The sequence below is a fragment of the Antedon mediterranea genome, chromosome 9 (assembly GCF_964355755.1).
Source record: "Antedon mediterranea chromosome 9, ecAntMedi1.1, whole genome shotgun sequence".
Classification (NCBI taxonomy): Eukaryota; Metazoa; Echinodermata; class Crinoidea; order Comatulida; family Antedonidae; genus Antedon; species Antedon mediterranea.
Window position 1 is genome coordinate 16,760,539 of NC_092678.1, and position 18,685 is coordinate 16,779,223.

At 34.3% G+C, this 18,685-nt stretch overlaps 2 protein-coding genes across 2 annotated transcripts; both read right to left on the reverse strand.

Moving 5' to 3' along the window:
* Window positions 1-109: 109 nt before the first annotated feature.
* LOC140058253 (adhesion G-protein coupled receptor G6-like) lies at window positions 110-11,601 on the reverse strand. The gene is made up of 12 exons (XM_072103818.1): window positions 11,421-11,601; window positions 9,665-9,772; window positions 7,392-7,501; window positions 5,756-5,902; window positions 4,714-5,250; window positions 4,355-4,555; window positions 3,893-4,039; window positions 2,886-3,407; window positions 2,442-2,594; window positions 2,002-2,008; window positions 1,107-1,176; window positions 110-563 (listed from the first exon to the last, which is right to left on the reverse strand). The coding sequence occupies exons 1-12, from the start codon at window positions 11,599-11,601 to the stop codon at window positions 110-112; spliced, it is 2,637 nt and encodes an 878-aa protein (XP_071959919.1).
* Window positions 11,602-14,367: 2,766 nt separating this feature from the next.
* LOC140058254 (uncharacterized) lies at window positions 14,368-15,915 on the reverse strand. The gene has a single exon (XM_072103820.1). The coding sequence runs from the start codon at window positions 15,913-15,915 to the stop codon at window positions 14,368-14,370; it is 1,548 nt and encodes a 515-aa protein (XP_071959921.1).
* Between the last annotated feature and the right edge of the window lie 2,770 nt (window positions 15,916-18,685).

The following is an 18,685-nucleotide window of genomic DNA, read 5'->3' on the forward strand; positions in this document are numbered from 1 at the left end:
TGTATTAGATTTAACAACTATTCGAGAGCAATCTGAATCTTCTTAGCATGTGGCAATAGATACGTAATGTAGCCTAGTGTCGTTTGCCTACTTTGGTATTAAAGTGGTTTCAAAGTTTGGTATTTGCAATCCTACGTCGCGGATTTGACATGGCAGTGCTGCTTCCAGTGGCTTCGGTCCGTAGACAGCAGAAACAACTCGCCCACGCATCTCGGACATCCTTACGACGAATACAGAGAAATACGAAGATAACAAATCCTTGTAGGGAATTGAATACGCAGAACAACAATTGGAACGAAAAACGAACTGCGTCAGAAGAATGAATGGAGAAATATCCGAAGATCCACGTTAAGCCAAGCAGCATCATTATCGATATGGCTTGACGTAGGCGTGTTGTCAGCTCGTCCATTTTACTTTTATCCTTCAGTTTTGACGACGTTACTGTTCGTTGGCAAGTCAGTCCTCGAATGATTAATACGAACATGACCATGTTGATGAAGAGGACGATAGATGAGATGAGTAACAAACCGAAGTATAACGGGTTTCCAGGTTTCATAAAACAACTGAGTGGGCAAATGAAGGTTAAATTTTCTGTTATTGATTGTATACATGAAGTATAAACGTTTTAGTAAAACTTAAGCGTAAACGTATAAAGTCAATTTTATAATGGGTAATCTTATTGCAGAATATTAGTAAATAATGCATGCGTTTAAATACCGTACTAGTATCAATATTAGCACTACAAGTTGCATTAGTATTAAATAGTATGGAGCTATTGCAGATTCAACAGCATGTGTTGTAAATTGTAAGTACTGTAAATCAAATAGTTTTGGTCTTTCACTGAATAGATGTCTAGTTTAATCATACAGTTTAATCATTATTTAGCCAATATCGTGGATAGACAGAGTGCTGAATACTCGGGTCACAACAGTCCCGAATTAACAATAGTAAGGCCAGGGCAAGAAGAAGTCTCAGCCTTTCATGGTTAGGATTAGCCTACTGTTACGGCAATTGTCTATGGGCCTAAAACGACTGCGATCTACCGGTTGGCCTATCTCAAACGTTGTTTTGCAGTTTTTGGAATAGCTCAATAAATAGAAACTTACTAATCGCCATTCGAATATGTTTCATCACACTTCACAGCAGCAATGAGTGTAACTGGTATGATAGGAAGAACTGTTCAAAAAGAAATAAGCAACACTTTGTTATTTATCCTGATGTATTTTAAGATGTACATTTGTGTATTGTTTTTATTTTTGTTAATAATATATTTATGCAAATACCGAAGGATAGTTTACTGAAGAGTCTATAAGGTCTGGAACGAAGCGATATAGGAACTACTCCGGTACGGGGTTGAGGGATGCGTACTGACACGGTGCTATGCTTTAGTAATAATAGTACGGCAGCTTAAATGTATCTACTTACCCCAGCCAATTAAAGCAGACTTTAACAGGAAAAAACGTATTCCATCGTAAAACACTAAAACGAATTGCAGATACATATTAACGGCTTCGACAAGCATCCAGAAAAGTGTTGTGAGAACAAAGTAATGTAGAAGAATGGCTACCACGATGCAGCAATTGGGACACGATGTTAAGCCAATACCGACCACAAATGTAGTGTATAGTAACAACAAAGAAAAACACAGATTGACCAGTATACGTTGGGGACGTTTTCCACGTAATTTTCTAAATAAATTTTTAAAGAATAACAAAACCACGTTGTTATAAATTTAATTTTAAGTGTTTGTTTAAGATAAAGTATAAACATGTTTTATAGACCTACTAAAATTGCTGTTAATAATATAATACAATATTATTGTGGAACTGAAATAGACACATTCCTGACAACCTAATGTACAATGCACATTTACATCATCGTGATGCTGTATATTGGCTCAGAGTACATTTACAGACACTTGATTAGAAAATGGTGAAAGAGAAAATAATGAAATCATAATACAGCCCCTAATGTATGTAAATTTAGTTTCTTGTTTTTTACATCTTACCTGAAATATGTAAATGTAACAATCATAAATACCAAGCAAATGATAGAAATGACACAACCAATGATGCTTATGTATGTAAGTACATCCTCGAATGTAGTGGTTTGGCCGGCTTGTCCAGAGTAATCCTGCCCAAAAAAACAAATATGTATACTATACACACATTCACATGAACAGGTCAATCAAACAAACCATGAATCTAACGATTGATGACATTATGCTGTTGGGTTTTATGGGGCTTTTTTATTGTATCTATTTATTTACTGAACAAAAATGTTGTTGGGACGAAGGTAAGTTAGAACCTTTGGCCCAATGGCACTATATGAACCATCTCGGTGTTACGTGGCATGTCTTTTAAAAAAAACACCATAATATTAAATAAATAACCAAAAATTATGAAAATATAACGAATACATAATATGAAAGTAGTACTGACCATTATGACTGCAAAGTTTGTTAAATGGTCACAGAAGCAGACGATACTATCGTCTGATGTTGTGTTGTAGTAACAGCCTTCGTTAGACCAATCACCATGTCCGTTTTGCAATGTAAAATCCCAGAAAACACACTCAGCGTAATCAAGTTCATCCTGTGTTAAATACAAATATAGTTATGCTTTCTTTTAAATAATTTCACGATAAAACAATGATCATATATTACCAAAGAAGAAAACAATATTGGTAAAATATGTCTCACTAAAACTCAAATTTATCATCATTTTAACATGATATAATATATATTTATCTTTGCTATGTTAAATGTGGATGAAATCACACTTTAAGATCATCAAACGCCTAGATGGGGGTACGTGTATCTTATAGTATGTCAATGTCCATTTCTTCTGAGCGTGAACATAATCACTGGGTCACCTAGTTCTTACCTCAACTGGTAAATATTTGAATTTGATCGGTTCTCGCAGACCTTTTACTATAACCTTTTCAACTGTAGCCGAAATTATAAGACTTCCAATCCGGCTGTCGTTAATCAATTTCAGACGATTAGATGTAAATAACTTAGACGTTCCATAGACAATGAAGCTCACTTGAGTCTTGTTTAAACCGGTTTGATTTTGACTTAATTCAACAATTTCAGGAGGTAAAAAGACTGATGCCTCCGTCTTAAAAGTGCCCAATTCTTCTTTATATGTGTGAATATTCTTTTTTTGAAAACCGGTTCCAGAAGTATCATCAATCAAATATCCAATGCCATTCCTTAATTCATCAGGAAGATACTGTTTGGTATGCACAGCTATATTCTTCTCAACCGCTTCGTAGTCTGAGAGTGATGCTAGCTGAGCTTCAAGCGACCGTATGATACTGGAAGTTGAAGCTATGTCTGTTAAAAACAACTCATCATCAACATTCTGTAGGTTACTCACAATATTGACTGTAAAGTCGGTTACCTGAAAAATAAATGATATAATATAATAACTAAATTGTCATGTTTTCCCTACTCTAACTTAATTCTGTCCTTTACACTAATATATATATATATATATATATATATATATATATATTAAGAACTCGAATGGTAACTAATCCTTCTATACAAAGATAAATTGGGTCATCCAAAATATATTGTGATATTTGTTTCTTGAAATATTATATTCATAATAAAAACACCTAAACAATACAATCTAAATCTGCAGGACAGAAGCAGTAAAGTGAATGACAGAGCGGTTAAGAAAGTACAACACTAATACAGTCATACTAAGAGGCAAGGGTTTGACGCTCACTCACTCGATCCCTGATTCACAGTCATGCGTTTGTGTGACCATGACTATTTTAACTTATCAATACATAGAACATAACATGCAATTAGATAGAAGCAGTTAGATCACTCAGTTAATTGACAAAATACATAACAAGTTATAAGAAAGAAATTTACTCTTTCATTCCCAGCGCCTACGTCAGTTAAACATTTAAGAATCAAGGCAATGGCACCAATAGTAACTTCTTTTTCTCCGTTATATTCACCGGTAATTATTGATAACTGCCAAGCAACAGCTTCTGCATTTTCTTTAGTTACGTTTACCTAAAAAATCCAAGAAAGTTATAATTTATCAATGGTAGTTTCATTATATTATAATGAAGGAAAATAAATGACATACGGTAAATCTAGGATACAACAAATCAATTGAAGAAAATTAATTAAACATTAAAGCATAGACATTTAATTATAATTACATATTTACGAAGAGATTAAGTAGTATTGTATTTTTAATGCAAAATAATGACATGACAGAGAAAGAAAGTATGTTTCACTTATAAATAAAACTTATCTGAAACTGTGTGCATAATTATAATGAAATAGCATTAAGATTAACTTTGGTTGTGGGTACAAGCTTACCTCTTCCAACTCAGTAATGTTATATTTTTTGAAAGGTTGAAACTCAGAAATTACAGCAAAGTTTGTTAAATGATTACAAAAGCAGACGATCCGATCATCTGATGTTGTGTTGTAGTAACAGCCTTCGTTAGACCAATCACCATGTCCGTTTTGCAATGTAAAGTCCCAGAAAACACACTTGTGGTTACCAATTTTTCCTTCCTATATTGAATACAATCATATACATTATGTAATATTAATCTGTTTTACGCAAGTCACAATAAAAATACACACAATAAGAAAATTCAACTTTTATTACGGCGCGTCTCGATGTTCAACTAACACTATGTGCATGCCTATTTTTTGGAGTGTTTACTTACCACAACCGGTAAATATGCTGCTCTAATCGGTTCTTTTAAACCTTCAACTGTGACGTTTTCAACTGTAGCAGAAATTACTAGGCTTCCAACTACTCTGTCTTTATTTAACATCAGACGATTGGATTGAAATAACTTTGATGTCCGATAAACTATGAATCTCACTTGGATCTTGTTTGAGCCCGTCTGATTCCGACTTAAATCAATAATATCAGGAGGCAGAAATATTGACGTGTCTATCTTCCTGGTTATCAAGGCTTCCGCTTCGTGAAATGTGTGAATTTTTGTACCTTCAAAATCGGTGGCAGACGTGTTATTTATAAAATATCCAATACCCTTGTTTAATTCATCAGGAAGATACAGTTTGGTATGCACAGCTATATTTTTCTCAACCGCTTCATAGTCTGGCATTGATGCTAGCTGAGCTTCAAGTGACCGTATTATCCCAGAAGCACCAGCTGTACTTAGACTATCTGTTGAAAATAGTTCCTCATCAGCATTTTGTATGTTACTCACAACTCTTAAAGTTGCGTTGGTTACCTACAAATTCGAGATGTAAAATTACGATTACTATTTCCTAATATTTTCAACGAATTGTAAGCTTGGTTTCCACTACGATGCAAGTTAAAGACGTACCGTAAGCCGCAAGTAATTAGACTAATCACGAAGCGATGTATGACGATTATCCATCACCTAAAAATGTGCGTTGCTCTTACATTACGGTATACTTCATTGCATTGCGTCTTATTGGGAATCAAGCTTTAACGTGTTTCCCTATTATTCAACATTTTTATTGCCATGGCATCAAACTTTATGACAAAACAATATGATGTGCCCATATGGACACAATGACATTTAATCACTATTATATTTGTACTTATGTGGCCAAACATGATGGTATTTATTTACAAAGATTAGTTAAGCATTTAAAGAAAATAATTCTGTATCGTGAATAATCATCAACCAATTATGTATATAAATGACTCAAAGTTAGATAAAACAATATCTAACAATATATATAATACATATAGTTGAAATTACTTACTAGTTTATTTCCCGGGCTTACGTTAGTTAAATCTTCTAGAATCAAGGCAACGTCATCAATATTAGCTATGTTGTGTATATTTTCTTCACTAGTAACGGTTGACAAATGTGTGGCAATCGCTTCAGCATTTTCTTCAATCACATTTATCTAAAACAAATGCAAACAATCTTTTAGTATTATCGATAGATAGAATACGGCGACTACAAAACTACGCGGTTCGGTCTCGCACCAATAGATTATTTTTATAAACAAAAGAGAGTCATAAAAAAGCTTATAATTCCTTTTCATAAATAAGATAGAAAGGTTCAATTCAATTCTAAAAAATGGTAACACTATAACTATGTACCTATTACATATGATGCGATACGGACATTTATGTTAAGGTAATGGACTTCTAGGCCTATCTAAATATAATAATCTTTATTGTCTTTCTTTCTTGTTTGTTCTTTTGCACATACATAAAATCAAAACTAAAGACAAAAGACCAAAGAAAAAGCTTTCGCTTATCAAGTTTTGGCCTTTTAAAATAAATAACTAGAACGTATATCATTGCTGAGAAATAAAAATCTGAAGAAAATTAATTACATAAATGAAAATTAATAACTCACTGGCACTATCAATATGAATATGAAATAAGTAATAGAAGAATATTATACACATTTTTTTGTTTGTTTTTTAAATAGAAAAAACTAGAAAAAAAAACTAAAAAAAACTAAGCATCATATAAGGTTATTAAATGTTCTTTGACTTTGATGGCAAATTGTGTTCTAAATGAAATTGACTTAATATTTACTGGGAGTTTATTCCAGAGTTTGGGACCTTGGTATGTTATATTGGTTTGAGATAGAGTCGTACGGCAAAAGGGGATCAAGAGATTAAACGGGTCATTAAATCGGCTGTTAAATGGATGGTTTACATAGGTAAAGTATAGTATAATATGATGAGGTAATCTAGAATAAAATAAATCGGAAACAAATTTAAGCACATGCAACTCATACAATTTAAACACATCTAAAATCAACAATTGCTTAAACAAATGTATAGAATGTGCTCTAAAATCAGAAAACGTAACACAGCGAACGAACATCTTTTGAATAAGTAGAACTTGGTTTAAGTAACTTAAATGTGTACTTCCCCATACTTCAATACCATAGGTAATTAGTGTTAAAATAAATGATTTATAAATTAAGATCTGAGCTTGCCGATACTACATATGATGCGATATGGAATTGTACGTTAAGGTAATGGACTTGTAAGCCCATCTAAGCTTGCCGGTAATGGACTTGTAGGCCTATCTGAGCTGGCCGATAATGGACTTGTAGACCTATCTGAGATTGCCGGTAATGGACCTGTAGGCCTATCAGAGCTTGCCAATAATGGACTTGTAGGCCTATCTGAGCTTGCCGATAATGGACTTGTAGGCCTATCTGAGCTTGCCGGTAATGGACTTATAGGCCTATCTGAGCTTGCCGATACTTGACTCACTGCCTTATAATCTTGTGGTTTGTTACCTTCATTTATTTAAAAAAAATCATTTTATTCATTTGAAAAAAAACACTTTCAAGTGGATTACCCAATATAAAATAAACAAAATTCATTACGTAGCAAAAAACATAGGCCTAATATATTATCCTACCTCTGCTAATTCATCAATGGTGTAGTTTCCGCATAGTTTTACTGTAATTGCTCCCCAGATTCCTACTGCTCCAAGTAGATTGCGATTACACTTTCGCTCTGCTAATGAACCTAATAAGAAATATGCATGATAATATTTGATATATTATATAACACCTAAATAATTTCTGTCATTATTACTGGACGATTGTTCGTCATATGGCGTAGACTTATTTTATTGTGTACGAAGAAAAAAAAACATCTCGCGTACTAAAAAAAAAATCTGCGTGCGGAAATCCAATAACAGCACTGTCTGTTCGATTGGAAGCAGTGACGCTCATGGCGGGTTTCTCATTCACAAAAACAAGATCTGAATAATGTCGATGAAAATGACAAAATATATTTGGATATTAAATAAAATAAGTAATGAATAAACGGTAAAAATAATGTCATGAGATGAAATATATAATTCTTGTTTCACTGGGCTTCGCCTCGAGTAAATACTATTTAATCTTTCACCTCATAAAATTATTGGTATTGTCGCACTCATAAACATTCATTATTTGTATATTTTTATGAACTAATGTGACAGATTAATATATATATATATATATATATATATACAGATTTCCTCATCTTTATCGTTTCAAATTAATTAATTAAATTTCAGTATATCACCGGGCGGTTTAGAATTAATGTTCATTGCCTGATGTGTTTATATATATAAAAGTATCTCTTCGGAGATCCCGCCTCGTGAATAAAAATACTGAAAGATGAGGGCGTATCAATTTAATCTCTGGTGCGCGTGCGTACAACTGAGGACTAGGTTGGGGCGACTTTTTCTCATTCTCACAGATTTCCTCATCTTTATCGTTTCAAATTAATTAATTAAATTTCAGTATATCACCGGGCGATTTAGAATTAATGTTCATTGCCTGATGTGTTTATATATATAAAAATATCTCTTCGGAGATCCCGCCTCGTGAATAAAAATACTGAAAGATGAGGGCGTATCAATTTGGTCTCTGGTGCGCGTGCGTACAACTGAGGACTAGTGCTGTTCCACCGTACCGCGCCGAGAATGTTAAAGAGTCGCTATCCAATCGAGTTTGAACAATACCATGAAAGCCCCAGTGGTCTAATGGTTAGGACATCTGCATATCAAGCAGACGGTCCGAGTTCGAGTCTCGGTTGAGGCGACATTTTCTCATTCTCACAGATTTCCTCATCTTTATCGTTTCAAATTATATATATATATATATATATGTCTCATCAGACAAAGATACCCCTATACCAGGAAGCCCTTAAAGAAAGCGGATATTATCCTCAACTTGAATTCAATGCTGAACAGCAGAAGCCCAACAACTCGCGTACCAGAAACATAATTTGGTTTAACCCACCATTCAGCAAAAACGTAGCAACCAACATCGGCCACAAGTTTTTAGCTATAGTAGAAGATTGTTTTCCTGCCGGCAACAAGCTCAGAAAAAATATTTAACAGAAATACCTTGAAACTAAGCTACAGTTGCTGGTCGTACGAAACAAATTTGTAGTGATTAAAACAATGACGTAACCAAGTTTTCTGCTGTTATTTTAGTTATTTATTTATGCTCTACCTTGGTATTGAGCGATGGCAAATGGAGCGACAATACTCGCAAAGAAAAAGAAAACCACTGGGAATTACTACTTAAAACCACACAACCTTTTGGACTTAACATTAGGAACATACTCCCAGATCGGTAAAATTATTCCATTGACTACCAAAATTTAAGTTTCAATATTAACCACCATTTAAGCTGTTTTTTAGTCTCATTCCAAAATTGTTTATATCTCTACCAAGCTACCTTCTTTGTTTTCTACTCTTATTCAGACTCCACCCTGGCTCCCTTTGTTATATTTCTTATATTCCTGTCCACCCAGGCAGCACTTGCCAGCTTTATACTATGACGTTATCCAAACTCCTTCACTTGCACTGATGAAGGGCTAGTGTTGCCCGAAAGCTCTGCTAACTTTTCTGGCTGTTTACTTTATCGTTTTGATTTAGCTTTTCGCTTTTTATTTTTGTATCTCCATTGAGATCCAGCCACTGATACCCACAGCATTGTCATTTTTTTCAGTAATTTGCCTTTGGATTTATATATATAATTAAATTATACTGTGATGCTTGGAACACTGAAATACTGTATACTTTTAATAACTATGTACAATAACTACCACAATATTATAGTATCCAAAGACTAGGAAGTTCTAAAGAGGTTTGAAAAATAGCATACATAACAATGTTATTGAACTTACTGTTATCTATACCACACAATTCTATAGAACTCGCTAACATTTCCAACGATGTATATTCAAATGTATAGTTTACATCTTCAACCATTACAACATCATGTGGGCAACCATCTAAAAGAAAATATTATATAAAAACATTGAATTAATAATCAATAACAATATGAAGATGATTAAGATTACAGGTAATATTATGAAATAATATAAAATACAGATTTATATATAAAATAAAGATTTATATTTAAAATCAACGCTAAAGCCCGATTGTTGTTAAAACATCATGATTGTATCTTTCAGTGAATTGTACACATTTGCTGTATTTACCGGACGCTGTAAAAACTTCACGCCTAATATAATCATTTATATAAATATTATTTATGTTATCTGGGGTCTCTTCCTGGTTTTCTGAGACAACCCCATTTCATCATTGTGATTGCACATCTAATTATTTGATTTGACCGGTAAACGAGCCTTGCTCTTATGGTCATCCATACCAGCATTTGTTATTTATTTGTATTGAACTTGATATGGCAAAATAAATTGATATTGATAGTGATAAATAAATACATATAGGTAAAGCAGTGCGTATACATATCCTTTACCAACATTATAATCCATAATATGACATTGAATAAGAAATTAACCTTTTTATAAATAAGACTACCGGTTAGTTCAGTCGACTGAGCGGCGTGTTAACACGAATGCCATCAGTTCGAGTCACACGCAGGTCTGGTGGAATAGAGTTAAAGTATGCGAGCTACTGTGTTTGGGGTTTACATAATTATACGTCCCCATTTCCACCACACATCATGAGGCAGCAACATCAATACATCTGGAAACGATCCCAAGGCTGGGACAGGGTCTTAGTGCTGAGGCAAGTCAACTAACAGGACACTGAGATCTCCTTGTCGTTACTGTCTTTGATATTATGTCTGGTTTTGACAAATTCCAACAGTACAGTATGTACATTTTCTCCGCGGCTCGCGGTATCTGTTAAAGGGGCCTGGAACTGATCGTCAGAGCTCAGTATCCTGTTTTTAGATTGCACCGGAGTCAAAATGCCCTGTATAACTTTGGTTTCTTTAAAAAACTTACCAGTACACAACCTATATCTCTACCAACGTCACGTACGAAATCAGTATCACATTCACACGAGTGGGTAGAAATTGGATCATAACACACCCCATTTGCAGATTTATACAAGTAACAATAGTAATAATAATAATTAAATACACCAGGTTTCACAAACAGTATCGACAACTTTAAAATGTAAAAGGAAAACATTGATGTCACATTAGATATTTAAATTCGACACATAATCTACGAAAGTTTACGAAACTATGCTTCGTTATAGAAAACCATTTACATTTTTAACATAGTCCTACTGTACACATGAATTTTTTCAGTCAAAGAGAGCATTTATCGAAACGTAATAATAGTGGGTTTGTCAACATGCTGCTTATGATTAATTTTAAATGCAAGGGATTTAGGTGACATAGTATTTCACTATGCCGATAAAATGGTTTTGGGACTTAATGACACAACATTTGCCCTTTTAACTCCTCAAAATGAGTTAACTTAAACAGTCATTGTAATCGTTAAAATCACAAGAATATAACCATACACCTAACAATCTAATTTACAATCTAAATTAAAACAATTTTCATAAGTGCAACGTCTATCCTCGACGAAAACCGCGGTTGTTACGTCGCACTTTGTAATAATTGTCGCACTTTGTAATAATTGTCGCACATTGTAATACCTGTTGGCTTTGTAACGAAGTTGTCGCACATTGTAATACCTGTTGGCTTTGTAACGAAGTTGTCGCACTTTGTAATACCTGTTGCACTTTGTAATACAAGTTGTCGCACTTTGTAATAACCGACCTGTCGCACTTTGTAATAACCGTCTGTCACACTTTTTAATAAACGGAGCTGTCTCATTTTGTAACACATGCTTGTCACACTTTGTAATAAATTTTGTTCAGGGTTTTACAACTATATCAATGAGTTATTTTTTTTCTTTAGTAAATCTGATAATACAATGAAGGCCATATATATATATACGATATATACGATATAAACAGCATTACACGCGTACATCGTAACGCGAGAATTTCATTCTATGCGCATACGCACTTTTATCGAACATAATTTAAACCAAACCAAATCATACATACAACGATAAGACATCAACCGATTCAGTTCAAAACCAGTTTAAGGTAAACATTTTAAATTTAAATAAATTTATGTTTCTATCCACTCTACCATTTTCATATAAAGATATTGTGGAACCACGTCAGGTCAAGTTCAATATTGAATATCGAAACGTGGCAGGCTGAAGGCGCTTGACCTTTGACAAGATCGCCTACATTTTTAATATATTAACTTTACAATACTTAGTTTTGTATATTCTGGTACAGCCGCTCCATAATCTCTTTGCTTTTCTTCCTTACATCTATATTTTTAATTTAGGCCTATACTCAGAAATATCTTTTTTATTAATATAATAATAATAATATATCAAAAATTTATTAAATAATATTCATCGCATAATATGCAATCTACGATAATTTAATTAATTGATATAACAAATAGGTCTATATTAAATACATTACATCATTGGAATAAAAAGAACAAATCACATATCTACACATAATCATAACATCGTATACTCTATCTCTAACAATTTATTCAATCTTCTATCGACTAAAGCCGAAGTATAGTCGTTATCTCGGGACCGTTCTATGGCCACCACCAGGTAGGCTTACTTCATTAAGGCTTCTATGAATGGATGTACTGGTTGGGAGCAGGAACGCTAGTAGACCAAACCCAGTACCGTTTTGATTACGATCAATCGGGAAATTACCTCATGACGTAATACTGTAGTCAAATACGAGTGACTTAATATCACACAACACCACTTGATTTTGTTTACTACATAAATATTAAACCAATGATTTACATAAACATAACCCTGTAATACAAGTAGTACTGGTATATGACTTTAACCTTGTGAAATATCGTGCACGTGCTCAACATATAACAAAGATTGATTTGAACAACAGAGGCATATATAACCAAATCGTTAAATGCGCACTGTAACCAATAGTGCTGAATGAAGTCAAAGAGTTAAATGTACACTGTAACCAATAGTGCTGAATGAAGTCAAAGAGTTAAATGCGCACTGTAACCAATAGTGCTGAATGAAGTCAAAGAGTTAAATGTGCACTGTAACCAATAGTGCTGAATGAAGTCAAAGAGTTAAATGTGCACTGTAACCAATAGTGCTGAATGAAGTCAAATAGTTAAATGCGCACTGTAAACAATAGTGATAAATGAATACAAAGAGTTAATTGCGCATTTGAACCAGTAGTGTTGAATGAAGTCAAAGAGTTAAATGTGCACTGTAAATAATAGTGCTGAATGAAGACAAAGAGTTAAATGTGCACTGTAACCAATAGTGCTTGCTTGATACTTGCTTGATGTTATGGGTCGGTTAGAAAGCTAAATATAGCTTATATGACCCTTCCTGTCTTCTTATGACTCCGGGCTCCGGGTGTACACATAATGTTCCAAAGTGTTTATAAATGTGAAAAGGTAAACTTGCAGTCAAGGGACTTCCAATGATCATTGAGGAGTGACTTGAACAGATTTAAATTTGGAGCTTTTACAACATTAGATGGTAAGTTATTCCACGAGTCCACAACTCTACAACTAAAGGAAAACTTCCTGGAATTAAGCCTAAACTTGTTTTTATATAGCTTGTATTCATGACCTCTAGTTCTATGACAATCAACAAATGTAAACAACTTTCTGCATTCTATAGCGTCAAGACCATTTATAATTCTGAAGATTTGGATCATATCCACTCTTAATCGTCTGTACTCCAGTGTAGGTAAACCCAAAAACTTCAATCTATACGGATATGCCAAATGTTTTATTTCTGACAATGATTTGGTAGCTCTTCGTTGAACTGAGTCGATTTTCTTAATCAGTCCAATTTGATGAGGTGCCCAGACACAGCAAGATAGGGCGGACTAAAAATATGTATAGACTAAGAAACATATCCTTATCGTTGTAACAAAAAGTCCTTTTGATGAGACCCACTATTTTATTTGCCTTAGCAACACAGCAATTTTTATGATAATCAAAGTTCAATTTATGATCAAAGTATACTCCGATATCCTTTTCTATAGCAGTCTCTTCAATTTTAACTTTATCTTGTACATTTACAAAATACTCATTCTTCTCATTTGTTTTCCCAATATACAACATCTTGGACTTGTTGGCATTGAAAGGTAGTTGCCATCTGGTCGACCAATTAAACATAATATTATTATCAAGTGAGATCTGCAATTGTTCTTTGGATTCCCCATAATCATAAACGTTAGTATCATCAGCGAACATCTTAACTTCTGATACTGCAACTTCAGGCAAGTCATTGATAAAGAGTAAGAATAAAATCGGACCAAGCACACTTCCTTGCGGAACACCACTTATCACATTCGACCATTTCGCCAGAGTCCCAATTAACATTACTCGTTGTCTTCTACCTTTTAAGAAGTCTTGCATCCAATTATAGACGTTACCGGAGATACCATAAGCTTCAACCTTCCTTAACAGTCTCATATGAGGTACACAATCGAAGGCCTTTTGGAAGTCCAAATATGCCACATGAATATCACGCCCATCATCTAAAAGCTTAGATCAATGTTCTACTATCTCTAATAGTTGCGTTGTTGTGGATCTACCGGACCTAAAGCCATGTCGATGTTCCGATAATAAGTTATTGTTGACAAAATGCTTAATTAAAGAATCTCTAACAATGCTTTCCATAACTTTACAACAAACAGCAGTCAAGCTAACAGGCCGATAATTATTTACTTCCACCCTGCTTCCTTTTTTTAAAATAGGTACAATATGAGCTTCTTTCCAATTCCGAGGAACAATACCTTCTTTCAATGAATTAGAAAACATTTTACTTAGCGGCTCAGAAATATAAGTTCTGCACTCTCTTAAAATCATAGGGTGAATACCATCAGGTCCTGGACGCTTAGTCACATTTAACTTCTTTAAATATTTTACAACGATTTGGGGTGATATTTCAACTTCAGAACAAACTGTATCAAAAACTCTTCTTTGAAACTCTGGTACGTTATCAATATCTTCCCTTACAAAAACTGTAGAGAAAAAAGTATTAAGTATCTCAGTCTTGGACTGATCATCACTGTGTGTCACATTGTTCTCATCTTTCAGGGATGGTAGTCTCACCTTAACCTTGGTTTTGGAGTTTACATATCGCCAGAATGATTTGGGTTTCTGTTTTATTTCGGAAGCAATCATTTTTTCAAAGTTCCAAATGGCCTTCCTTTTCATGGATGTTACTTTATTTCTAGCATCTTTAAATTTTGCTTTATTAGATCTGCTTGGACAATGGTTATACCTAAACCATGTTTTTCTTTTAAGCTTTATCATTTTCTTCATACCCTTGTTTATCCAAAGAGGCTCTTTGACCTTACTGTTGTCCCCCTTTTTTGCCTTGGGAATGTGCCGTCCACTAGTTTCTGCAATAATTTCACTAAACAAATTCCAACACTCTTCTGTTCCACCATTTTCAAATTTCCCCTCCCAATCAGTCTTTTTTAGTTCTTCATTTATTTGAACATAATCACCATAATGATAATTTGGTTTTAACAAGATATTGTCTTGCGACTCAATGTAACAATCAAATTTAAATGTTAATACTGCGTGATCGCTTTTACCGAGTCGTGCACTGTAACAAATGTCATCGATCATGTCCTCTTCATTTGTAAAAACCAAGTCTAAAAGACTAGGATTCTGTCCATCTCTAAATCTTGTTGCTTGTGTTACATGTTGAAAGTAAAAATGATCCTGAACCCAGTTCATAAAATTTGTTCCATCATGACTATCAGAGTATCCTGATGCTTGATTAATCCAATCAATGCTACCAAAATTAAAATCACCAGTTATTAATAAATGTGAAAAGTTAGTGCAGCATATATTACTCAACTTATCCAAAAATAAAACGTTCTGCTCCTGACTATTACTAGGGCTCCTATACGCACAAACTAACAGTAAGGAATCATTGTTTTTCAATGAAAGTTTCACACAAATAATATCTCCAATATCTCCACTGGATGATTCTGTCACATATCCACATAAATCTTTTTTTAAATAAATGGCAACACCTCTACCGTCAAAATTTGTAGAAAAAAATACTTGATATCCATCCATTTCATTGTATAATTTGCATTTACAGGATCAGCGAAAATGTTCTTGGGGTCTTTGTATAATTTTACCCCTGGAGATAAATAGATTAGGTTCACCTGCACTAATTCGCTCCTGCAACTCTACTCTCAGCTTTCTATTGGATTCTCTTTGTTGGAATGTTAAATCCGGTGAAATATATACATTGTTTTCCCATCCTTCTAATTTCTCTTTTAGTTGCTATTTCCGTACACCACACTCTTATCATTCTTGACCTTCTGATATTTTTATTCTGACCAGACACTTCCTTGGGTGTTATCCTTGAAATATGCATTTCGCTTGGTTGAAGTATTAATTTATCAAGAATACAATTTATTTTATCCTGGTCACTAGATTTTTCCTCTTGGGAAACACCATCTGGAGCCTCAGGGACTCCTTTAAAGATCAAATTATTAACTCTCTTATCCCTTTCTCGATGTTCTCGCACCACAATCTGGACCTTCTCCTCAATTAATTTTTCTATTTCAACTTTTCTAACTTCTTCTTTTTTATTAATAATATCAACTGCAGAAGCCAAGCTATCCAATTTGAGCATTATTGTTGATAGTGCTTTCCTAACACCAGACAATCCAGTTAATTCCCAAAGATTCTTTGCTAGGGCTAGGCCTACCCAGGCCCATCTGTGCTTCCACACATCCATCACACATCCAAATTAGATTTTTAGTTCCCTTTTGTAAAACATTGTATTCTCTAGCGGACATCGACTTTGTACAGCTTAAATGGACCCAAACATTACAGCTTTCACACATTAATGCTTTGTCCCCATCGTTTACCGTGTCTTCACACGTTCTACATTTTACCTTAGGCCCACTTTCGCTACTGCTGGGATCGGCCGAAACACCTGCATCAGGCCGAAGAGAAGCCTCGTTGGACCTTTTTTTATTCATATTTAGATAGGCCTAGCAGTAGTCCAACTAAAGAAAATGATATATATCTGGTTCAATGGTTCGCGAAGTACTTAGTTTAATGTTTTTATAGGTCGGTTATTACAAAGTGTGACAACTTTTATTAAAAAGTGCGACAGGTATTACAAAGTGCGACAACTTTGTTACAAAGTGCGACAGGTATTACAATGTGCGACAATTATTACAAAGTGCGACGCAACACGCGGTACATTTTGTAGTAAAATTTACAGGGTTAAGATTACGTAATTTCACATCATTTCGAGACATAGAGTCATAATTATAATAGTATAGTAAATAATTAACTGTGAAAGAATCTTTCATCTGTGTACCGGTGCAGTTCCTGTTACATTTTCATCGACTCATTTTAAATAAACGAGACTCATATGAACTTTCTGTCTCTATACATTTGAAGCACGAATAGATTCCAAGATATATGTATGAATAATGTTATACCTCCTTAGCCCGATTTTCGGAAACGGAGAAAAGAATTGCGTCCTAGTTCGTCTTACAAATTGTTTTTGTCTTAAAATGGTTTACTACTGAATGTGCGACCAACCGTAATAAATTAGATTAAAGGTAACTTTTATGGAATGTTATTTAGTGTTTCATTAGTACCCACATCCATCGATCCATTTGAGAGAAAATCTATAATTATAGTGTTATTATGCATGAGTAACTTCATTTAAAATACAATATAGAAAATCTACCTTTTAAAATGTATAAGTCTCCTGGAGAATTAAGTCGACTATCGTTACTTTCCTTTGATGATATTCCAGTTGTTCTATCAACTCGATATATACCTTTCCACTCTGTCCAGTACAGATAGTTTCCATAAATAGCAATTCTATACGGGTCATCCAGCTCATTTATAATCGTTCTTCTGTTAGTTCCATCAAGGTTAGATTCTTCAATTAGGTCAGTTCCAAAATCACACCAATACATTTTTCCATCTTATAGTGAAAACAATGAGAGAACTATACATAAGTACATTTAAATAATGGTAATAATGGTACAGTTGAATACCGACATCATGTATTGCACGGTGACCTCTATTCATTTATATTTGAACAAGGCCATATACATGGCTGCAGTCGCGTGCTCAAGTTTGTGTTTAAGCGCGCGTACGCATGCGATATATGCGCTACGCACGTAATTGTATTGTCATATATGACAATACAATTTATGAGTACCAAATTTTATTTAATTGTGATTCATGCTTGTGGAGATATGATTACAAACGTGATTTCGTAAAATCGTGCGTAGACCGCGTAATTTTTGATTGCGCACTGTGAAAAACATAACCACATCGAGTCCTGGCCATAAGGAATATACTCCGAAAAATTGACTTAGCTAGATGAAACTGATATCAAGACAAGGCCATATACAAGTTAGTGTTTACCGACCGACCAACCGACCGACCGACTAACCGACCGTTTGACCAACCGATCGACATAGTGAACTGTAGAGTCGCGTTGCACGCAACTCAAAATACAAGAAACCTTTTGTGGTCACTGATTCTGACAATGTAATCACTGGTGAAAACGTTGTTGGTTCTGCACTTGTTGTTACTGGTGCTGATGGGTCAAGTATTGATTGAAACGTTGGTAATGCATCTGTCGTATGTAATAAAGCGCGTTTATTATCACCATTATATATCAATTTTTCGTTTCAGTTTTGTTTTTTAGATGTTCGAAATTCGGTATATAATTTGTGACTCAGCTTACTATGACGGTTGGTCGGTCGGGATCGTTCGGTAAACACTAACTCAATTTTTCGCACGCGACTGCCATGTATATGGCCTTGTTATCGATATATTTAATCAGGCCTTTAGT

What these genes read in the sequence shown, in the direction of transcription:
- LOC140058253 (XM_072103818.1), bottom strand. Translation starts at nt 11,601, where the DNA reads ATGAGACAGCTCCGTTTATTAAAAAGTGTGACAGACGGTTATTACAAA. An exon ending in CTTCGTTACAAAGCCAACAG is followed by an intron (nt 9,773 to 11,420) that starts GTATTACAATGT and finishes ATTTTCTTTTAG; the next exon opens with ATGGTTGCCCACATGATGTT. An exon ending in ACATTACTGAGTTGGAAGAG is followed by an intron (nt 4,040 to 4,354) that starts GTAAGCTTGTAC and finishes TGGATTTTTTAG; the next exon opens with GTAAACGTAACTAAAGAAAA.
- LOC140058254 (XM_072103820.1), bottom strand. Translation starts at nt 15,915, where the DNA reads ATGGATGGATATCAAGTATTTTTTTCTACAAATTTTGACGGTAGAGGT.